General features: G+C 35.0%; 1 protein-coding gene across 1 annotated transcript in view; it reads right to left on the bottom strand.

The window, feature by feature from the left end:
• cpne4a (copine IVa) overlaps nt 1–25,462 on the bottom strand; it is a 70,859-nt gene that overhangs the window by 6,558 nt on the left and 38,839 nt on the right. Inside the window, exons 6-13 of the mRNA XM_073846496.1 lie at nt 19,034–19,117; nt 18,862–18,951; nt 14,458–14,556; nt 11,989–12,075; nt 11,632–11,691; nt 9,144–9,277; nt 7,822–7,876; nt 5,143–5,194 (exon numbers count right to left, since the gene is read on the bottom strand). Coding sequence (XP_073702597.1) covers nt 5,143–5,194; nt 7,822–7,876; nt 9,144–9,277; nt 11,632–11,691; nt 11,989–12,075; nt 14,458–14,556; nt 18,862–18,951; nt 19,034–19,117 — 661 coding nt within the window. The remainder of the gene's footprint in view (nt 1–5,142; nt 5,195–7,821; nt 7,877–9,143; nt 9,278–11,631; nt 11,692–11,988; nt 12,076–14,457; nt 14,557–18,861; nt 18,952–19,033; nt 19,118–25,462) is intronic.

The following is a 25,462-nucleotide window of genomic DNA, read 5'->3' as shown; positions in this document are numbered from 1 at the left end:
GACTCTTCACCTCTGACATCCTGCACTGTCGCTTTAAAGGATAAGTCATGCCGATGACATTAAAAAGGCTTGAATTAACCGTCCTTCCGTCATAACACCTTCCAAGTCTTCATGCATCGTCAGTCACATTTGGCAAATTCACACTGCTGCTGTGAGAAATCTCTCACCATGTGATGTGCGTGTGCCCTTGTGTCTGCCTGTTATGTTAGCACTATGAGCGAAAATCCATCACCCTCCACAAATAGAAAGCTGTAAACGTTGTTAGATGTGATATCACTTTGGGAGTTCCACCTAGGATTCATTGACTCTCATTGGCATGTGAACCATCCCAAAACCCCTCAGAGGAAACCTCACACACACATTGCACAGTGTCAGTAATCATCTAAATGGGCTCTTTGCCTTTTCACCCCATTTCTGCTTACAGTCTACAGTAATTGCATTGGCCAACAAAATTCTCCTTAAGGCACTAGATTGTGTAAATGTTCTGATGAGTTACAGCCAAGGAGGTCTATGTGGAGAAAAATATACTCATTCATCTCAAAGGCAGTTCCTTGGCTAGCATGTGACACTCAGAAGTGTTCGACACACTTGCTCATGGGAATTTTTGTGGCCTTGGACATCAGAAATGTCATATTTATCAAACAACCAAGTGGCAAACTCTGAATTCTAGATTCTATACCTGAGTCGAAAGGGCATGTCGATATAAAACATGGAAGAAAACAATTCTTTCGTGAATGGGAATAAATGGTTTTGTGAAAGTATTTTCATTTTCTCTGCTAAATTGTAATATTATTAAGCTTATAAAAAAAAACTTTGTCAAAAGTCAAAAGATTATATACACTTTGCAGAATCAGCAAATTGTTGATTATTCTACCGAAATAAGAGGGATCATACAAAATGAATGCTATTTTTGTATTTAATACTGACCTGAAGAAGATATTTCACAATACTTTTTTACATATAGTCCACAAGAGAAAATAATAGTTGAATTTATAAAAATGACTCTGATCAAAAGTTCACATACACTTGATTCTTAATACTGTGTTGTTACCTGAATGATCCACAGCTGCTTTCTTTGTTTAGTGATAGCTGTTTATGAGTCCCTTGTTTGTCCTGAACAGTTACAGTATGTGGGGTGAAAACTTTTTGAATTTGAAGATCAGGGTAAATTTTACTTATTTGTGACCCTGGACCACAAAACCAGTCATAAGGTTAAATTTGTCAAAACTGAGATTTATACATCATATGAAAGCTGAATAAATAAGCTTTCTATTGATGTATGGTTTGTTAGGATAGGACAATATTTGGCCGAGATACATCTATTTGAAATCAGAAATCTGAGGGTGCAAAAAAATCAAAAAGACTGAGAAAATCACCTTTAAAGTTGTCCAAATTAGGTTCTTAACAATGCATATTACAAATCATAAATTACATTTTGATATGTTTACAGTAGGAATTTTACAAAAAATCTTCATGGAACATGAACTTTACTTAATTTCTTAATGATTTTTGGCATAAAAGAAAAATCTAAAATTTTAACCCATGCAATGTATTTTTGGCTATTGCTACAAATATACCCCAGCGACTTAAGACTGGTTTTGTGGTCCAGGGTCACATTTTGTTTTCTTGTTTTCTTCTGAAAGGCAGTACTAAATGAAAAAAAATATGTTATTTAGGCAAAATAAGAAAAATGTACAAATCTTCATTCTGTTCAAAAGTTTACACCCCTGGCTCTTAATTTACCTTGTTTGAACCTTCTGTAATAGTTGCATGAGTCCCTCAAAGAATTTGTGGGACCTGAAGGACTTTTCTGAAGAACAGCGGGCTGTTCATGACAAACAAGGGACTCATAAACAACTATCACTAAACAAAAAAAAAAAAACACAGCTGTGGATCATTCAGATAACAGCACAGTATTAAGAATGAAGTGTATGTAAACTTTTGAACGGGATCATTTTTATAAATTTGCAGACTATATGTAAATGTCTTTCATGTGAAATATCTTATTCAGGTCAGTACTAAATCAAAAATAGCATGCATATTGTATGATCCCTCTTATTTTGGTAAAATAATTAACATTTTGCAGATTCTGCAAGGTGTATGTAAACTTTTGACTTCAACTGTATACTTCTGTTAGATACCATGGAAAAATGTTATAGAAATTTAATTAAATACACTAGCATGTAAATGTTTAGTGTTTAAAAGTTTAATTAATTTTTTTTTTTTTTTACATTTTAAATCTATTCAATAAGGATCCATTAATCTGATAAAAATTAAAGTATAAGCATTTAAATAGATGTTTTAGAATAAAACTTTTAGAATTTCTTTTAAAAATGAACATTGCTATTTCAAATAAATGCTGTTTATTTTAGCTTTTTATTCAGCAAAGATTCCTGAACAAAATGTAATACATTTTCCAAATATTAAGCAGCACAACTGTTTTAACTGTAATAATAAGAAATGTTTTTTGAGCAAATCAGCATATTAGAATGATTTTTGAAGGATCATATGACACTAAGACTGGAACAATTTGCTGTCATAGGAATAAATTATATTTTAAAATATATTAAAACAGAAAACATTACATTGTAAATGTATTTCACAATATTACTGTTTTTGCTATATTTTGATCAAATAAATGAAGCCTTGATACGCATAAGATATGCAAAACAATTAAAAATGTACCGAACTACCAAACCAAACTTTTAAATATGGCTATAAAAAACAAAATAATGAATAATAGTAATAATAGTATTATTGCACTTTTGCGTTTTACTCTGAAACCGGCAGAATGTAGTCTAGATTTATGCTTTCATTTTGAATGGAAATCTTATAGATTATTAGAGTTAGTTGAAAACAGTGATTGTGCATTAAACAGCTCTATTTACACAGCACCTTTTTTTTTTTTTTTTGATCACACATATGTACCTGAGTACCACTTATGTGCACCCCAGTATATATACACTGCCTTTCAAAAGTTTGGGATGAGTAAGATTTCAAAACATTTTTTTGTTTGTTATGCTCATCAAGGCTGCATTTATTTGATCGAAAATATAGAAAAAAAAACTCTAATTTTGTGAACTATTATTGCAATTTAAAATACAACTTAAAAACTTTTTTCAACTTAAAAAAGTAAGTGTTCGTGCTGCCTTAAAATTTTAAGTTCACTCAACTCAAATATCTGTTTTCATGTAGTACAACTTAACATTTCATGTTGACTAAACTTCAAATTTTAAGGCAGCACGAACACTTACTTTTTTAAATTGAATCAACTTTTTTTAGAGTGTAAGTTTTCTATTTTAATATACTTTAAAATATAAATTATTCCTGTGAAGCAAAGCTGAACTTTCAACATCATTATTCCAGTCTCCAGTGTCACTTATATTTTATATTTTAATTACAATTATATTTTAAAGTATATTATATAGAAAACCAATATTAGAAATTGCTAAATTATTTCACAATATAAAGTTTTTTTTCTGTATTTTTGATCAAATACATACAACCTTGATGAGCATAAGAGACTCCATTAAGAAACATTAAACAGCAGTTTTTACACAGTTAAAAAAAAAAAATGATGGAAAGCAATTTTTTCCAATGTGTGATTTTTGTGTTTCCTAAAAAAAAGTTTTTCAAGGATATTTTTGAAAGGCTATGATGGGCAAGGTTTGGTATGGCAGCAGAATGGTTTAGTCATGACATCTACCAGCAGGGTAGTGCTAACTAACCAGTCAAACCTTGACTACTTGATTGTAGAAAGTTTACACCCCACTGCTCAAAGGTCTACAGATGAGCAAAACTTTTAAAAGAAGTGACTTTGGAAGAGCGAGAAGACTGCTAATTGGCTTCATTCATGGAAAGAAAACAATGTCTACAACAGGTTGTCAATATTTAGTCAAAATTACTTATAATTGCACACCAATGTCATTCACGCTATTCAAGCGTATTTTGCGTCTCGTCCAGGTTTGTCGGAAGTGCAAAACTGTCATGCTGGATTTTCTAGACAATACCAGGGCGGAAAGGTGTGCTCTCTGCTCTGGGTAGATTGGCTGGCATGTGTCCTGGTGGGGCTGCGAGATATTTGCTATTCCTGGAAGAGACAGGCCTGGCTGCTTGATCAAAAGCTGAGTGGTCTGTGCCCATTCTGGGCGCCACCCTGGTGTGTCTGCGCTGATAGAGGTGGAACAGAAATAGCAAGGGAAATCAAGTGACACCAATACACTGGAGCGATGATCAATTTATCCTTCTTATGGCTGAAGACAAGGATGATAGGAAAGCTAAGTATCAAACACAAACTGAAGCAAACTAAATACAAAATCTTCTGACTTGACTTCCAAGGCAACACCATCCCAAAGAGAGTTGGGTTACATTTGAATGCATAGATGGATTGGCAGAGCCTTTCTCAAGACGACAAAATTATCATTTATATTACTTTACTTTCCCATCTGGTATTGTATTTCAAGCATTCATTGTTCTTATATTTTCATCTTTACTCTCTGATAGCATCCACCTTTTTAGGAAACATGAATTTCAAACTTTAAACAGGTTGTGATGATGCAAGCCTACCAAGAGATTATGGTCTAAAAACAATCTTGCTTTTGCAGCACAGCAGAGTGGTAATAAATTGCAATAAAATATGTAAACGTGTATCCTACAATATTAAACAATGTCCTTAAACTCTGAACAAGAAGTTCTGATCTAATGCCATCAGCCATAAGCATGTCACCAAGCTTTGAAACATGTGCTTTTGTGCTGGCAGTCATTTTTACCAGCTGTTATGGCTCATTATTGGGGAAGGGGAGGGTGTGACAACGTCAGCCAGGCCTCCCTCCTTCAGACATTCCCCTCAGGCTGTATATTTTATAGCAGCATTAAACATTAATGTGTCCAGCTTTGTCAATAGCGTAGCTCTGTAATTCAGCTATGCATATATTGATCTCCTTTGTGAGGGGGGGGGGGGGGGACAACACTATACTGAAGGGCTGTTTGACTTTGCCAATGTTATGTTGAGGCTTAAAGAAGTTTAGTCCCAGTGGGCAAAGGTCACATGAGGAAGTTAATGCATCAGCATTGAGTAGATAATTTAAGATGTATGGTCTGGATAAAAATAGATAAAATATTGGGATGAATGCTCCATCATACCTGCACATTCTGGGTTGTCCTCGTTGAAGTTTACTGCAAAGTCATGTGAGACCTGGGGGAAAAGAAAGAAAAAAGAAACACTATTTGTGGCATGAATAATATACTCTTTGAGAATAATTTAAGCCATATATTGTGCATTAGTTAGTTCTTTGAATCTGATTGGTTGAGCAGCTTTCCAAGAGCTTTATGTATGTAACCAGTCATAAGGGTCAATTTTATGAAATTGAGATTTATACATCATCTAAAAGTTTAAATAAGCTTTCCATTGATGTATGGTTTGTTAGGATAGGGCAATATTTGGCTGAGATACAACTATTTGAAAATCTGTAATCTGAGGCTGCAAAAAAATTAAAATATTGAGAAAATCACCTTTATTATTAGTAAAATATTACATTTTGGCATAAAAGAAAAATTGTTAATTTTGACCCATACCATGCATTTTCCGGTATCGCTACAAATATGTTTGTGCTACTTGAGAATGGTTTTGTGGTCCAGGTCCACATATAGTCCAAAAGCGCATAGACTCTTCATTAGTTACATTGCCATCCAAAGATGCGAATTCAACTTGTGCACAAAATTGGAACATTGCATAAAATATTTGCGACTGTTTCCATCCACCAATTAAAGAGAACAAAATCGTAATTTCCTAAAAAAAAACTGGCACTGAATATCACTAAGAAATATAGGAGAAGCCACTGAATATAATTTTCACATATAATAAATTACTTGAGCCTCCTAACGATCAGATGAAACAACATAAAATGTGGTCATTGCTTTCGGATTTAGATGCCTGCTGTTTGAAAAAGCAGTCGTGTAAGACAGTTCTGGGAGGCAATTATAAAGAAATACTTTGATGGCATTTGAGATGCTGTGCAACGAGATCAGTCCTCTGCTTAGTCAAGTTATCCTTTTGCACCACGCAAAGTCACATGACTTTGATTTGCATGGACAAATTAATTCAGTAAATGCGTTTCTATCTCCTATTATTCGCATTAACTATTTTTCATGCAAAACCACCTCATCTGAGTGTAAAAACGTTTTTGTGAATTAAATTTTTTATTTTTTTTTATTTCCCGACAATTGGTGTTTTTTCATCACTTGTTTCTGATGTGATACTTTTCACAGGTTTTTTATAAACGAGTCATTAATCACTCAAACGATTCATTTAGAAGCTAAACATGACTGCCTTTATGAGTCCTTGTATTATTCACTCAACCGATTCATTCAAAACGCTAAATCATTCAGGTGCGAATCACCATATGATGGGAAGTCCAAAATAATTTATGTGAAGTAATTCCAGGGGCGGCTGGCCCATGGTGGGCGATAGTGCATCGCCCTCCTTGACCCACACGAAAAAAGAGAGGAGAAAAAGAGTCTTATTTTGCTGGTCCTAGTCTGCATATTACGGTACAATCAACAGCCTGAACGTCATTTTCCAACCTAAAACCCCGACCCCTTGGGGCGATCTCAGTCAGATTGAAAATCGCCCCAGCCGGTCTCATAGAGTTATATTGTGAGATTTTTTTTTTTCAAATATTGGACCCTACAATGCATTTCAATGGGCACAGGGAGGGCTCGCCCCAACGTGATTTCGTAATACGCACTGATGCGTGCTCGAAGATGTACAGCACGCACGCGGGTAGCGAGACCGCCAGACCCACATCAACATCATGGCTAGCAAATTGAACTCCATCGTGTCATTGAGGGATTTACCGTTCAGTCGTCGAAACAATGTGGATGAATTGGCTTTAAAAGAATTAGGACCACCCAGACCAAATTTAAATATCAAGCAGGTATTAAAAGAGAGGCAAGCAAAATTTCAATACAAGTGATGTGTGTTATTAAATGGTGCATTGTTTATGTTATATGTTGTATTCTCCAAATGTTGAATTTTAAATAGTTGTATTGATTGCATATTGGCAGCCAAAGATGTTCTGGAAAGATTTGATTAATTACAGTTTTAATATGAGAAATAAAAAGTCTTTAATTGTAAAGCAGTATTGCTTTTTTTTTTTTTACTGTACAGTTTGTACAATTCATGCCTGATGTTGCCATCTAGGAACAGGGAAACCAAATCAAACAATGCAATGTAATGCTGTAAAGTTGGCTATCTGAATTTTACCCCCCCCCCCCCCCAGAGATATTTGTCAGGAGCCGCCACTGAGGGGTAATTCTTTCTGACTTTTCATTTCCATGAAACAGTTAAATACGATTCACCAGTTCTTTTTACGTCATCATGTAATTCTGACATCCCAGCATCTTAAACATTATTAAAGCCAATTGCTGTCTCTGTCTTCTCATATAATAAATCAAACTTTAATTCATATTTTATAAACATTTATTTATGTGAAGTCAGTAGTCTTGAAATAAGCAGGATAATGTACATTCAGCTGGTCAATATCGCTGATCAGTACCCCCTTTAAGATTCAAGGCACTTCTCTTTTAGAGATTTTAAAGAGATTTTTAAGTCTGTACATCCAGATATTCAATCTATCTAGTCAAAAACTGTTGAAGCGTAACACTGTCATCTCAGCACAAAGGCACATTATCTGTCAGAGGAAAATGAACCTGCTGACATCAGTTCATACATTACTATAGCAGAAGCCTAATTAGAAGCATCGTTCACTCTTCATCCCATTACTGAAAAAATCCCATCGTTATAAATGCTAGAGAAGATACCTTGAAGTCCGGAGGTATCCGCGCACCAAAGCCAAATGCTGGGAACATTTTGTCACTGCATGGAAACAAAAGCGGACAGAAGATTAGAGTTGGCGTGAATCGAGAGTCTTGGGGATTACTTACCAAATTTTCCATCATGCTTTCCTGTCTCAATGGCCCCTCATCACTGCTCATTTGTAATGGACACAGATTTGCATAATTGTTATTGTTCGTGCTTGCCAAATCAGCAAGCGCAGTGATTTCAGATATTTCATCCCAACCAAACGTCCTGCTGGATGTACATTCATCTCATTCTGGAGTGATGCCGGAGCTCGACGCGGTGCTGGAAATGAGCTTTTGAATGACCTTTCAGAAAGCTGAAATAACAGCTCAGCTACAGTGGTCAAAAATCGCCAGGATTTAGATTTAGTTTTTGTTATCCAAAAACTGCTGCAGGGTTTCTAAAGGGCAATGGCCACAGGTCTAATAAAATAGAGAAAAATGCCTGTCAAAATGCAACTCCGACCTTGTTTTATTGTTTTTAACAGTTCTTTAATTAAAACAGGGCTAGTGACATAGCAAAACAGAGCAGCTATGTAAACAGGGATCAAAATAAAACAATGTTTTCCATAAATTCTAATTAACCGCTCACTACAGTATTTACTGTTTGAAGTGAAAAGCATTGTAAATTAAGTTTTTCGTGTTGTGTCTTGGTTACATCACTAAAACTATTTTTCCAGTTTAATCTCTGAAGTTCAGGACATCACATTTCTTCTGTGTGCCTACGGCAACAAGTCAGTCACTGACTTAACAGACAGTGTTTTTATATTAAGGTTATCTCCTAAGGTTAGGTTATCAGACCAACTTCCAAGGCACCATAACATCATATATAAAGAAATGTATGACCTTGCATTTTGCTCTCTGTGCTCCAGGGCTTTCAGTTTAAAAAAAAATATGCCACTGTGGGTAAAACACCCACTATCATATGCAATATTAATATTTTTTCTTGTCAAAAATGTTCTTTGGCCAGAACACATGGTTACTTTTGAATGGCCATCAATGGTGAATGATGCCTTCTGTATCTACAAGGTTTGGGGACCATGCTAATCAGCCAAACCTTGACCCATTGTTTCGTTCACATCACATCACACATTTTTTTTTTTTTAGACAGCCTACACATTACATAAAAAAAAAAACCCAATGTTGGGACTCTCCTGTCAAAATACTCTCTGAGAAAGAGAACTGACTCGCATATGTGTGAACCTAAACAACTGGTGTATGAAAGAAAGTCGAGAACCTGGAGAGCTGAAGTTGGGATTTGATTGGCTGTTCAGCCTGCTCACCTGTCATAGTCTTGGCAAATCTCCCCCACTGAGACTAAAGCTTTCAGATACTCGTTAGGCTGGTAGGGGTGGATGTAGTGTAACGAACAACTGTTTCTAGGATCCCCATTAGAGGCTGTGAAATCAATCGCTACCTGAAAAGACAAGCAGCAATTAAAGTAGTGTTTTAGCTTTGACGCTAATTACTCAAAATGTATATACCATGTGGAGAATCTCTAAAGAGCGCTGTCTCTTAACGGCACTGACAGCGAGTAAACAGATTGTATAGAGCTGTAAAATGCATGAGTGTAAGTTGGCATGGGGCTATTAATGTAGATAAAATATACCTGGCATGTAGTTATGACAGACTCTTAACATAATATTCCCAATATATACTAAAAGTAAAGCTCCATTTTTTAATGATCATAAAACCCATGTCATCTTAAAGGGATAGTTCACCCAAAAATTAAAATTCTGTCATTAATTCACTCACCCTCATGTCATTCCGAACCAATTAAACCTTCATTCATCTTCTGAACACAAATAATTTTTTTATGAAATCCATAATCTTTCATAAAGGTGCTTCACTATGCCATAGAAGAACCTTTTTGTCTAAATGGTTCCATAAAACATTCAGAATATAAAAAGGTAAGAAAGAGATGGTTATTTTAAAGAACCTTTGACTGAATGGTTCTTTGTGTAACCAAGAATGGTTCTTCTATGGCATCGCTGTGAAGAACCCTTTAAAGCACCTTTATTTTTAAGAGTGTAGACAGCAACTCGTAGCTTCATAACACTATGCTGAACCACTGATGGACTAACATATGGACTATTTTAATGACGTCCTTACTATCTTTCTGGGCCATGAGTGTGGTAGTCGCGTTGCTGTCATGAAAGCTCTCGGATTTCATCAAAAATATCTTAATTTGTGTTCCAAAAATGAATGAAGGTCTTACGGGTTTGCAACAACACAAGTGTGAGTAATTAATGACCTAATTTTTAATTTTAGGTAAACTATCCCTTTAAGTAATGGTTCTGAAACTTTTTTAGGAGGACAATCGATAATAAATTAAAAAAATGGACAATTTAACACTAAATCAGGTGTAAATACCTGTAGTTTATACCTAATATCTTGAAATAGGCTTTATTATCAACCCAAAATTTTGAAAACTTACATTTTATTTCTTCATTAAGTTTAACTACATTTGATCACAAGTTGATGTTGACACAATCATATACACTACCGTTTAAAAGTTTGGGATCAGTAAGATTTTTAATGTTTTAAAGAAGTTTCTTATGCTCATCAAGGCTGTGTTTATTTGATCAAAAATGTAGAAAAATATGTAGCATTGTGTATTTTCAGAACTCTTTGATCAATAAAAGGTTAAAAAGAACAGCATTTATTTAGGTTTTATAACAATATACACTACTGTTTAAAAGTTTGGGGTCAGTAATTTTTTATTCTTTCTTTTTTTTTTAAGAAATTAATACTTTTATTCACCAAGGGTGTGTTAAATTAATAAAAAGTGATAGCATAAATTTACATTGTTAGAAAAGATTAATATTTTTAATAAATGCTGTTCTTTTTAACTTGTTATTCATCAAAGAATCACAGGTTCCAAAATATTTGGCAGCACAACTGTTTCCAACATTGGTAATTCTAATAATAAATCAGCATATTAGAATGATCTCTGAAGGATTATGTGACTCTTAAGTCTGGAGTGACAGCTGATGAAAATTTAGCTTTGCATCACAGAAAATGAATATATTTTAAAGTATATTCAATTAAAAAACATTATTCTATATTGTAATATCATTTTGCAATATTACTGTTTTTCTGTATTTCTAATCAAATAAATGCAGCCTTGATGAGCATAAAAGACTTCTTTAAAAACATTACAAGTCATACTGATCCCAAACTTTTGAGCGGTAGTGTAATTAAATGATTTAAACAATTAACGCATTAATCATATGTCTGAAAGTAAGATCCGTCTCTGTTTAAGCAGAAAAACTTTTGCGGGGTCAACCAGTTTGCTTTCTAGAGAAATATCTACACTTATTAAAACGGCATGTTATATAACTTCATAAAACAAACATGAGGTCCATTTAATTGAAACTAACTCTAAAAACCTGTCAGGAGACTGTACATGAGAGCAGCTCAGAAAGAACATATTGTGACAGATAATAAAAATAATGAAACACTACGGTGCATACAAAAGTGGCATGCGAAAATAACAGCGCTGTAAGCAGGTGGGACAATTATTACTTTATAAATTATGCAAAAAAATAAACATTTAGAATGACACTTTGTTTTGCCTGTTCCCATTAGTATGTACATGGTAATGAATAATAAATCATGAGTGCTCCGACTAATAATAACAATTCATTAAACAAAACTGGCGGCTATGCTAAAGTCAGAGAAAACAAATGATAATGGATGATTAGTTTTATAGATATTAACACAGACAAATTAACTCAGAAAGCTTTAGTGGTATCTGCTTGGACTTACTGTAAACTGTATTTGGCAACCACCCATGATGTAGTCCAGAAAGGAATGCATCTTAATTATCTGTGGATACACAAGGACAGGTTATAGTGAATTCAAGCACTTTCATGATGCTATCTCCTTCTCATCGCTTCTAATTTATGTCAACTATGATCAAATTCAGTGGCCATTTGCAGAGCCGGGATCTCACATTTTAGCCGGATGGAATGACTTCTAGCTGTGTGAAGTTCCCACCTCCATCTACTGTAACCATCAACGCCCCTGCTGACAGCATGACACTGCCGCTTTTTGAAATACAGGGCCTACGGGGAGGAGACAAGGTCCTCTAGAGAGAATCATTTTATGATGAAAAAATATTACCTTGCATTGATTCAGAATGACAATCCCAGAGTTCTTGTAATTCTTCTTCTTGACTTTATATTTGGGGTTTATGCATTCCCACTGGACCTGTCATTGTTTCAAAAATAAAAACAAACCATTAGCTTTCCATCATTACCAGTTGGAGTGGGCGACCGAGACATTCTGGACAATATAATAGCTTCATTAGAATGTGTGAGATGGTGCATAATCGCTTCCCATTGGAGCAGCGAAGGCCAAAAACAAGTAGACAATAGACTCAGAAAACAACAATTTCAGTCATAATAATGCGGAATGATGTGGAGCCTGGAAGCGATGTTCTAAAATAATTAACAGAGGCTGGTACTGATGCCTGCGGTGTTGAGATATAAGCCCAAAGCGTTCGGGACTTCACAAGAGAATGAGGTGTCATCCAGCTGTAGCTGTGCATTTCAGCAGAGTTACAATTAACTGACAGCTTAAAAGACAATGACTTATTGTTTTCAAATCAGAAAGAGATGCTGGCTAATTTAGTCTTCAGCCGTAATGGTTAATCACCGGATCCATTTTTAGAGCAAATTGCACATTGTAGACTATTTAATGGGGACTGAGAACTCTTTAACACCTTACGCAGAACAACATCATCATTATCGATTGTTAAGAAGGACATGGTCGTTTTGTGTGAATTTTCAACCATAAAAAATGCAATTATCCAGTTTGCTTCCTGTTTGTAAACAGCATAGTGGTCCTGAAATGCAATAAAGCGCAAACTCCAAATTACAGAAGTGCAAAATGACTTAATGGACACTAGGTGCAGGGCTATGAACTCTGATGTGATGTTTTTTGTGTGTTTGCCTGACATTTAAAGTGCACAGCAATGCTGTTTTGCAAATATTACAAAATAGCATTTGAAAGTCTTTCCATCAGTTGTGTCATTAAATTAAATTATTCTAATTATGCAATTATTCCACTTATAATTCAATTAGAGCACAATGTTCCTTTGCAGAGAGTCATTTTGAGTTCAGTAATGTTTTTTGGTATATGTTTGCCAGGCCTTTCTTAAATGGATTTGGTTTCAAAGAATAAACTAATCTATCTATCTATCTATCTATCTATCTATCTATCTATCTATCTATCTATCTATCTATGGATTTGGTTTCAAATAATCAATGAATCAATAACTCAAACAATCAATCAAATCTAAAACAATCTGATTCAATTAATTTATCTATCTATGGATTTGGTTTCAAAGAATCAATAACTCAAACAATTACTGAATCAATCTGAATCTATCTATCTATCTATGGACTTGGTTTCAAAGAATCAATGAATCAAAGAATCAATAACTTAAACAATCAATGAATCAATCTGAATCTATCTATCTATCTATCTATCTATCTATCTATCTATCTATTTACGGATTTGGTTTCAAAGAATCAATGAATCAAAGAGTCAATGAATCAAAGAATAAATGACTCAAACAATTAATGAATCAATCTGAATCTATCTATCTATCTATCTATCTATCTATCTATCTATCTATCTATCTATTTTCTCAGATGATTAGTATTAGAATAAATGACTCAAACAATCAATGAATCAATCTGAATCTATCTATCTATCTATCTATCTATCTATCTATCTATGGATTTGGTTTCAAATAATCAATGAATCAATAACTCAAACAATCAATGATTCTATCTGAATCTATCTATCTATCTATCTAGTTTCAAAGAAACAATCATAGAATAAAAAAATCAAGCAATCATTGAATCTATCTATCTATCTGGTTTCAAAGAATCAGTGAATCAAAGAATTAAAAACTCTAAAACAATCTGAGTCAATTAATTTATCTATCTATGGATTTGGTTTCAAAGAATCAATAACTCAAACAATTACTGAATCAATCTGAATCTATCTATGGACTTGGTTTCAAAGAATCAATGAATCAAAGAATCAATAACTTAAACAATCAATGAATCAATCTGAATCTATCTATCTATCTATCTATCTATCTATCTATCTATCTATCTATCTATCTATCTATCTATCTATCTATCTATCTATCTATCTATCTATCTATCTATCTATCTACCTACCTACCGATCTATTTTCTCAGATGATTAGTATAGAATGTATGAAAAATGAGAAATATGAGATATAAGAAAAGCAGTTCAGTTCATGGATACTGGAGGTAGTTCTCACCAGAATCTGTTAAAGTATAGAAGAAACTAAACTGACTGTGACCCACATAAAGATCTCCTCATATAACCTCATTCCCCTTTCATCTTTCACTTTTGCTGATTACTCTTTGAACCGAACTAGTCCTACTCATCAGTAGCTTAACCTGCTCTGAATATCTCACAGAGCTGTTTCAAATAAAGTCAATTGGATTTAAAAAGCTGCTTGGCTTGTAGACGGTGTTCTCCGTGTTGGATGTGCAAGTGCTAAAATCAATTGATACAATTTTTATTACAAGTGTAAAACTGTTACCTGTCTTCCATCCATCGCTGATCGCATCTCTTTGAACGTTGCTTGAAACTCCCCAATGAAATCATGCTTTCCGTTCGAGTCCCAGTCCCACACTGTACACTTGATGTTAAGGAAAGAAACACAACAGGCTAAAACGTAATATAAATAAGGCATAAAAAGCAAAAACATATATGTATGGTATGTGTATTCGTCCAGTTGTATGCATGATTTAACTCTCATTTCATTTGATTTCTTCTCTTCTCATACTCCCCATCCCCCTTACATACATTTGTTTCCTCAAGTTTGGATACCATTTTTTCAGCATTCTCTGGAGCAGAAATGAAAGATATTCTGCTGGATGTGAACAACCATCTACTCTTGTTGAACCCACTTTGGTTGCCTACATACAGTCCACAGAGAAAGCTGATCACCACAAATGTCTGGAACCCGAACAAACAGCATAAAGAACTGGAGCAGACTTATCATCACTGTGCCCCATGCATTCATGCATTAAACAAAAAGTGACATTACAAATTAATTAAAGTTTGATGGTTTCTGCAATATTCAGGACAACATGGGATTGACTTATATAATGTTGCTGTAAAAGATAAGACCAGGACATAGAGTGGGTGATTTCATTCACACAGTACTTAGCCTGAGCAATTCTGTTACCACATTTTCATACTTTATGATGCAAGACGGAAATGAGTTGGACAAGCACAGTTTAAAGCTGATGTGTGTAATTTTCTAATGTTAGTATAGTTTCTTGTATGCCAACATACATATGCCAACTATTACTAAGCCATTAGTAGCCATTCCACCAGCCTGAAACAGCAATATTGGCTCAACGAATGCCATTAGATGGGGGTAGGAGTATCTGTTTGCTCAACCAGGACAAAGTGTTAAAAGATATTCTGAAGGAAACCAATTGGAAAACAAATTTAGCTTTGGCTTTAAAAGCTTTAAACATTCCAGCTTTAAAAGAAAGAACAAATACATTTCTAATTCATGCAAAAAAAGAGAAAGAAATAGATAAACCATTTAAAACAACTTGTGTGAATAAGGTTTTGGTGCTATAACAAATTCTTCTGAATTTCAAAATGTTAACATTGGAGAGTATAGAGTATAATACAGTAATTTGAGAAACATCTTGGGGGGGGGGGAACTGTAAAATTTAGCAGTAAGGCATGAAAGGACACAACTAAAGAGAGGTAAAGCACTTTATAAAAACTAGTCTTTCTAGTTTCAAATAATTGCAACATTTGCTAAACTAAGAAATCTAAGAAATCTTTGCATTCAGACAAAGCTTTTTTAGTCTATATATTTACTTTATGGCAAAGCTGAATATTGAGCAGCCATTATTTCAGTCTTCGGGTATTATTACCAGTGTTGAAAACAGTTGTGCTTTAAAAAAAAATCTTACTCAGACCTTTTGAATTAAGTCCACAATATGGAGAGAAATCCTGAAATGTTTTCCTCAAAAAACTTAATTTCTTTACAACTGAAGAAAAAAAGACATGAACATCTTGGATGACAAGGGGGTGAATAAATTATCTGTACATTTTTGCTCTCGAAGTGAACTTCCACTCAAGGAAATTAGCACCAGGTGCCAGATTAACACTAATAACTTGGGGGTATCTGTAGGTGTTCTGTAATTTTGAGTTCTTTTTTAAATATCTCAAGTTTTTTGCTATGCTTCAGAATACAATTAATTTATAAAATATGCTTAAAACTGCCCTTCTGCTCCTGTTAGGATAACTTCAAATAGGACTAAACAGTGACCTCGAAATTTAGAAAATTATAGGTTGTTCTCGAATTTTTATCTCCACTGTATACTGGTTCTCTAAACCACTCTAAGAACCAAACAACTGATGTACCAACAGACATGTTAAGCATCTTGCAGAAAGATTGAGTGTAATGTTCATGAGACAGTCTGTCTGAAAGTGTCTAGTTCATCATTTGAACTCTGTTCGATAGAAGATGAGATGTCAGTGTACACAACAAGAAAAATTAAATCATAACAATTAATATTACATTAGCCCACAACAAATACGCTTCAGTGGAGTCATAATAAGGCCTGTCGAATATCGGCGGGATCCAATCAATCACAGTCATTACGAGTTAAGCACACATGGCACCATCTCGGCACCCCTTGAGTGTTCAGCAGAGGTTCTAAAAGGAAGACATGTTCCAAACACTGATCGCCTTTGCTCTGAGTGGTGTGACAGCAGCGCTCTAATGGACTCCTAAAGGGCAGGTCTGGAAACGGGGTGAGCTCCAGCTGTGAGCTGAGCTCAGTCCGTGAGTGATTCTGCAGATGGCATGGAGGACGGCTGCTACTAAATGAGGCTGAGCCGCTTGCTTTAATAAGGTCTGAGTTCTGTTCTGTCATGAGTGGGCAGAAGGGAGGCCACATGCAGCCATATGCTGATGCACTGCAAGCAGGAAGAGAGGCACACAGGTGCCCTTAAGAGATGTTTATAGGGGGCTCAAAGCATCTTGTTGTTAAATGGGTAGTTCATAGAATACACAGACTCCGTCACTACGGTGTAAGACTGCGTTTTAAAGATGTACACTACAACAAGGATGCATTAAATTAATCAAAAGTGACAGTAAAGGTTGTTAAATTGTTACAAAAATCGATTTAAAAAAAAATTCTGCTCTTTTCAACATTCTATTCCTTGAATGACAGAATGGTAGATAGTTCTTAAGATGATTTTTTTAAAGCAGAAGTTCACTTCCAGAACAAAAATTTACTAATTTACTCACCCCCTTGTCATCCAAGATGTTCATGTCTTTCTTTCTTCAGTCGTAAAGGAATTATTTTTTTGAGGAAAACATTTCAGGATTTCTCTCCATGTAGTGGACTTCCAAGGTGCATGCGAGTTTAAACTTCCAAAATGCAGTATAAATGCAGATTTAAAGGGCTTTAAACCCCAACCGAGGAAGATGGATCTTATCTAGTGATATGATCGGTTATTTTCTTTAAAAAAAACTATTTTATTCAAATGCTCATCTTGTCTAGCTCTGCGTCAGCTCTGTGTATTCTGGTTCAAGACAGTTAGGGTATGTTGAAAAACTCCCATCTCATTTTCTCCTCCAACTTCAAAATTGTCCCACATCGCTGTTTTGCCTTTTTTATAAATGACATTTCTGTTAGACAAGACGTGCATTTGAGGTTAAAAAGTATATAAATTGTCAATTATTTTAGAAAATAACCAATTGTTTCGGTAGATAAGACCCTTCTTCCTCGGCTGGGATTGTTTAGAGCCCTTTGAAGCTGCATTTAAACTGCATTTTAGAAGTTCAAACTCGCGGACAATATAGAAGCTCACTATATGAAGAGAAATCCTGAAATGTTTTCCTCAAAAAAACAATTTCTTTACGACTGAAGAAAGAAAGACATGAACATCTTGGATGAAAAGGGGGTGAATAAATGATCTGTATGTTTTTGTTCCGAAAGTGAACTTCTCCTTTAAGGGTAATAAAAAATAAATCTATTTATTTATTTATTAAATAATTACTGCAGCGAAAGGCATATTTATCATCACGATTATAATAATTTAACAGGAGGTTCTTTAATTTAGATTCTTGTGGGAAACTGCAGCTTTTAATATTAAATTAGTCTGCTTGAACACATTCTTGTCAAACTTTCCCTGAGTAATTCCTTTCCCAATTAGATCAAGCAGACTTTGATGAATGACGAACGAATAAATGAAGCAAGAGAAGGCCAGAGAGAGGAAAGAGGGAGGTAAATTAGGAAATGCACACATTTAAGTAGAACACATGGGAATTCCTGGTGAATGCTTGTTGAAACACATGCCCACCAAGCCTTGTAGTCCTGAGCCGGTGTAATCAGGTCATGTGAATGATCAGAACTCCTGCCAGATATCTGATCTCAACACACACGATGGTCCAGCAACACTCATTGAATTTCAAAACAGTATGGAAATCTGCACTGCTCACCTGTCTGTGTATAAATGCAACTTCACCAAGCTAGTCTAGCTCTGCCCAGGTAATCGTCTAAACTAGTAATACAAAAGTAGACTTGCATGTCACTCACACAGAAAAGGAGTCTATATTTCTCTAACTGCTTCAAAATGCACTGGGAATCCGAACATTGAAATGTACATCTGCATTAATTCAATAAAAAGCAACTTTCTTCCCAAAGTGCTGAAGTGCCTTTCAGTCAAATTTTAGTACAATTATTTATGGGGTAAAAGGCAGACCATTTTTACCCAAACTACATCAAATTACGAACGCAATGCATGTACTTCTAAGCTTCTTATAAGCTTCTGCCTGCCAGGAACATGAATTGTAAATGCTAATGTAAATGTAAAACTAAATTAAAATGGATCCATGTATTTATGTTAGTGTATGTCAAACACACATTCATCTCCAAACACAAGTGACATTATATTTTACCTTCAGTATTCTTTCATGGTCTCCACTACAGAGCGAGTTAAGGGACGTCTTGAAGGTTTTCCATACGGGATTGAGGTTATTCATGACGGTCTGTGTGCAGAGGAGGAAAGAGCAATTCAGTGTTGCTTAAACACTATCACAGGGAGATCTTAAAGAGAAATGTTTATCTTACCTCTGTTCTTTGCACTAGCTGTTGAGTGCCGTCATCATTTACCCTGTAGACCTCTAAGAACGGATCCGACTTGCTAAAAAAATCCTGAGGAAATAACAAGCAGAGATCAGCTGAGCATCACAAACAAAGTGATTCTTCAGAGTTTGTACATTCCTTAATATGCATTAAGCATATGTGACCCTGGACCACAAAACCAGGCATAAGTAGCATAGGTATATTTGTAGATATAGCCAACAATACACTGTATGGGTCAAAATGATAGATTTTTCTCTTATGCCAAAAATCATTAGGATATTAAGTAAAGATCATGTTGCATGAAGATATTTAGTAAATTTCCTACCGTAAATATATAAAAACATAATTTTTGATTAGTAATATGCATTTCTAAGAATTTCATTTGGACGACTTTAAAGGCGATTTTCTCAGTGGTCTGATTTTTTTGCACCCTCAGATTCCAGATTTTCTGGATTCCAGATTTTCTGGTCAAAAGCTTTCAGATGATTTCTCTGTTTACCCACTGCTTTAACAGTACTATTATATATACAGTCAATATTATATGGTGATCCATTTAACCTGCAGAGGCGGATCCTGTTATACGCAATATAGGTAACCGGCTAGGGTGAGCATTCTATATGGGCTGTTCTTAGACATCATTCTTTCCTGGGATTGCACCTGCTCTAAATTCTACCCACCTCTGTCATTGAAAACGAATTGTGTCCTTGCTGGTAACTTTTTTCTATATAGCTCCCTGTGCCCCTACTGTCGACTGCCCTATCCCACCTCTGCTGCTCTCTGTCTGCTTAGGGGTCTCCTCACCTGATAGCAGCCAAATATGGTGGGGGATGGATGTTACATTAATAGCACAATATAATATAGGCCAAGATAATCAAGTAACTAAAATTACATGATAAATGCACTCAAATGCGCCCATTACCTAGTTTATTTTAAATTATTTTATTATTTTTCAGTGACGCAGAAACTCTTTTGGTATAATTCTCTTCTTTTATTTGGTCACCAAGGCACTCCGCAAAGATTCACTGATGAAAAAGATTCATAAAAACTCTGATTAGTCAAAGCAGCAAGTAGCTATCAAATTATATTAATAAATGCTTTCCTTACATGAAACATCTACTTACACTATATTGCCAAAAGTATTTGGGACACCCTGTTCTGATGAACTGGTTTAACTACTTTATTAATTTCAATGAGTACAAATCTTACAGTTTAAAGGTCCCATATTGTACACATTTCTGGAGGTTTATTTTAGTAGTTGATTTCCTTAAGAATATATATTTGCGGTATGAGTGCCAAAATCCATCTCAATATATTTTTACAGCTCCTTTTTTAGGAGCTCTGTCAAGAACAGGTCGATTTTGGCCTGTCTAATTAATATTCATGAGCCTCTTTTCTGATTGGCCTGTTGTTTTCTGAGTGACGCACAGCCAGGCCAACCACAAGTAACTATGGTCATGTACAGTATGCTGTAGCCTAGCCCAGAGCCATAGAGTGAACCTAGCCTGCCGAAACTCAACAGGATATTCAGAATGATCATTAATGTTTTTTTCTTTTTCAAACACCGAATGCAGTAAGCTACATAACTGTTGCTTTAGTAAAGCCCCTTTCACAATGCGCACTGATTCTGGAAAATTACGGGAACGAGCGCTGTGTGAACAAAAGCCAGAACCAAATGCTATGAAGGCAGTGTTGTAGTGATGATGCACGTTATCATGCGACTCTTCACGATGAAAAAATATGTGCAAAGTGGAATGAAGCAGCGATCAGGGAGCTCCTCACAGATTGTTCAGGTTAGTTTCAGTTTAGTGAAATGTACGCGTCGCATTACACCTCACATCCAAATGTCACATATCTTTACGGGTTGTGTGTAAAACACACACAGATTCCAGAAAACAACTGTGAATTAATCAAATTAACGGAACAAATCATGAAACACATTATCCGTGTATTTTCCGGAATGGCTGTGTGAAAGAGGCTGAAGTTGACGTGCCAGTGGTCTCTCATATTGACGCTATTCGGAAGCCTGTGCAATGATGTAGTTTCCTGACATCCATCGACTGAACAACATTTTCTCAACTTGTTTTCGTGTTTTTGTTGCTTATCAATAAAATGTTGTCTGGGGGGTTGACAAAAGGAGGGTGGGACGGTGGTTGGTGCTCGGGGTGGTGACTGAATGCGGTGACTTGAGTAGATCGGACGTCACATTTTTACGGAAGTTACAGCGGCTCGTGAAAAGGAACAGCTACTTTAAGCAGGTTGTGTGCCTTTTACTGTGGATTGACTGTTTTGAAACTTATATGGTAGTTACATAGCCCCTAGACCTCAGTTATCATGAAAAAAGCCAGGAAATTTCGATTTTGACAATATGGAACCTTTAAGCATATAATGATATTATAGAGAATTGTGTGCTTCTAATTTTTATAGCAACAGTTTGGACACAACCCTTTTCTATCCTATCATGACAATGCCTCTGTGCATAAAGCAAATTGAAATGATTGATTGGTAATAACTTGACTGGTCTGAATAAAGCCAAATCCTAATGCCAGCTGAACACCTCTGGTGTGATTTTATATGCAGACCTTGAGCCAAAAACTCATCACCAAACACCAATTACTTGTACATATGGGTACAGCCATTTTAGACACTTCCAGAACTGGTGCAACAAGGATGGAAATACAATTTTTAAATACATGAATTATGCTTCCATCTTTGTTGCCACAGTTCTGGAGGTGCCTTTTTCTGTTCTAAAGAAGGGGGTGTCTCAATTCGTTCATAGTGTATGTACAAGTCATGATGAGATTTTGCCTCAAGGTCTGCATTTAAAGTCACACCAGAGGAGTTCAGCTGGGATTAAGACTTGGCTTTATGCAGACCAGTCAAGTTCTTCCACAGTGACTAAATCAACCATTTCTCTATGAACCTTGCCTTAATACACAAAGGCATTGTTACACTAGAATAGAAAGTGTCCTGTCCAAACTGTAGTCAAACCTATCTCCTTTTTAGCAATTTAATATATCCTGAGTATGATACCCTTAGTATTCATTTTCTTTAAATAAAAATAATAAATAAAAACAATATAATAATAAAAATACCATAAAGTCTGACACCTATTTTTATACACTTCTAAAAATAATGGTGCTTCCCGATGCCATAGAAGAATTTGTCTAAATGGTTCCATAAAGAACTTTTAACATCTGAGGAACCTTTCTGTTTCACAAAAGGTTCTTTGTGGTGAAAGAAGTTCTTTAAGTTATAAAAAAGGTAAGAAAGAGAATGTTTTTTAAAGAACCACTGACTGAATGGTTCTTTGTGGAACCAAAAATGGTTCTTCTATGGCATCGCTGTTAAGAACCTTTTAAAGCACCCTAATTTTTAAGAGTGTACTCTCATGAATGCACATCAAAGTTACTTGAGTCTTTTTTTTTCTTTGCACACAAAAAGTCGCTTCATAACATTTCATAAAATTAAGTTTGAATCACTGATGTTACATGGAGTATTTATCAATATCCTTTCTGGGCCTTGAACGTGTCAGTTGCATTGCTGTCTATGCAGGGTCAGAAAGCTCTCAGATTTCATCAAAAAATATCTTAATTTGTGTTCTGAAAAGGAACGAAGGTCTTACGGGTTTGCAACAACAAGAGGGTGAGTAATTAATGACAGAATTTTCTTTAAACTGCAAAACTTATTATTATCTGCTGACAACAACAAACTAGTACAGCTTTCTTGAAGTTTCTCACAGTTGCAGATTTTCCTCAGTTAATTATGCCTATAAAACACTTTTCCTCAGATGACAGCAGCAGGTATGCTGAATAATCAAAACTGCAGTGAATTACCAGGAGCCATTTCCGAACAACTTTAACACATAAAAAGATCCTCATGCACAGAAGAGTCACAACAGGCCACTCACAGCTTAGTGTTCAAAGATGTCTACTAGACTACAGTAATGTTCTCCTAACGTTTGTAGGCATTCAACCAAAGTTTACGACGTGAGAATGAAACGGCAACTTATCAAAAGTTATCAGAGAATCTTGTCAGCTGCGGTCTCTGATCTTTCCTCCAGTCTAGAAGCTTAATCAAAGTTTTAATTACTCCGACACCGAGGATATGATTTTCACTGAAGGATTATGACTCAGGAGAAGAAAAGGACTCCTAAATGGAAAAATGATTTAAAGGAGGCTTTCCTGTTCTACCTTTTGACGCCCTGTCAAGCAGCAGTATGAGACGCTCTGTGTGAAACTGAGACGCTCCCGTGGATCATTTGTTATGCTTGTATTAATCCCTCTTATTAATTTTAGTCCCATGTAATTACCCTGCTGACAAGAGTTGATTGTGTCTGCCAGAGAAATAGTACTCTCTCTATCACTCTCTCTCTCTAGCTCTCTGTCTTCTTCTTTCTCAACGGTCTGACCGCATTTCCGGGGTATGGGGTGTCATCAAGAATGAAGTCCCTGATTATTTCTGTCTGATCACAATAGTTTCAGTAGCTCATATTCCTGTTTAGATCATTTCACAATGTAATGCAAACTTTGCCACAAGGTTGTTATTGAAGGATGGGGGAGTGAAATTATAGTTGACACTTGACAGCAAACCCAATGCAAGAGAAAATAAAACTGTTGTTGCTCATTTTAGATGTTCAATTCTTAAAGAAACAACCACAAAAACACTATTTAAGGATCAGAGAGAGGGTGAAAATAGTCAAAAAGTGTATTTTTAATGCTAAAAAAATCAAACTATACACTACCATTCAAAATTCAGTTTTTTTTTTAAGAAGTCTTTAATGCTCATCAAGGATGCATTTATGTCAGGGGTTTTCAAACTAGGGTAGAGTTTTTCTTCATTTCAGGAAGAGGTTCAGAGTTAGAGACACCAAGCGCATTTTGTTTGAGTTGTTTATTTTACAAAAGTACATTGTTTTGCTGTTATTTTGAAGGTCCACAAATAAAAATAGACTGTTTTGACTGATATCTTGCTATTATCCAAAATTATTTTTTTCTGCTGATATAATGAATCCTCCCGCACACACAACATATCAGTTCTAGCATTGCAAACTTGACATTGCAGTCTCTTAATCATCAAACTATATGATCTGCTGTACAATATGTAGGTTTTGCCAGTCAGTGTGAGCATCATGATGCTTCTTTTTTTTTTTTTTTGCATATGTGAAGAATGCTGTTAGTAGATATTCGGAGATGAGAGAAGTACAAAGCCTTCTTTATATAATAAAAAATAGTTTAGCAACCAAAAGTTACACCGCGTCTAATGATTCACTCATGGAAATAATTTATGCTGAATAAGAGGTTTGTGAGCCCACAATGAGTTTCAGTTTTGTTTTAAATAATTTTTTTATAGACAGTATTAAAAAAAAGTTGTTTGTAATGAATGGCACTATAATTTAATTTTTTACATATATGCATTTATTTTTGTTCAGTTTTTTAATGCCACTAAATTTGAATGGTTTGAAGTGACAGTAAGTATCATACATGTTAGTGTAAGCTTGTTTTATTTAGGCCTATCAGTATTTTACATTATAGTAAAGTGCGACTTGCATTCGACTTGTTTTTTTTCCCCCTGACCTGGTGCAACTTTCCAGAAAATATGGTACATTGAATTATATTTTGCTGTAGTATTAAAACATACACATACATTTGCACCAATAAAACAATCATATTATGTTCATTACTCCCACCCACATTTAACTTTAGAATTATGAGGGGGTCCTTGAAAAATCCTCTCCCCTGTAAGGGGTCCCTGATTTATGTGATCAAAAATACAATAGAACCTTAATATTGTGAAAAAATTTTACAATTTAAAATAACTGTTTTCTATTTTAACATAGTTTAAAATGTACTGCAAACTTTTTCACGAGGCTGTTATTAAAGGATGGAGGAGTTCAATTATAGTTGACAGCAAACCAAGGTCCAAATGCAAGAGAACATAAAACTGTTGTTGCTCATTTCACATGTTCAGTTCTTAAAGGAACAGCCACAAAAAGACTGTTCAAAGACAGTGAAAAATAATCAATGTTTTTGATGCTAAAAAAAAATCTAATTATACACTACCATTCAAAATGTCATCAAGGATGCATTTATGTGATCAAAAATACAATGGTGATATTGTGAAATATTATTACAGTTTAATTATAGTTTAAAATGTATTCTTGTGATGGCAAAGCTGAGTTTTCAGCATCATTACTTGTCTTCAGTGTCACATGATCCTTTAGAAATCTTAAAAATATGCTGATTTGCATGCTCTAAAATATTTCTTATTATTTTCAATGTTACCAGCATTTTTTATTTACAATCCTTTAATGAATATAAATTTCAGAAGAACAGCATTTATTTGAAACTGAAATCTTTTATTACATTACTGTCAATTTAATGCATTTTCGTGGTATAAAAGCATTATTTTCTTTTA

Source organism: Garra rufa, chromosome 9, assembly GCF_049309525.1.
Source record: "Garra rufa chromosome 9, GarRuf1.0, whole genome shotgun sequence".
NCBI lineage: Eukaryota > Metazoa > Chordata > Actinopteri > Cypriniformes > Cyprinidae > Garra > Garra rufa.
The sequence above is the reverse complement of the archived record's forward strand: the minus strand, read 5'-3'. Positions and strand labels throughout refer to the sequence as shown.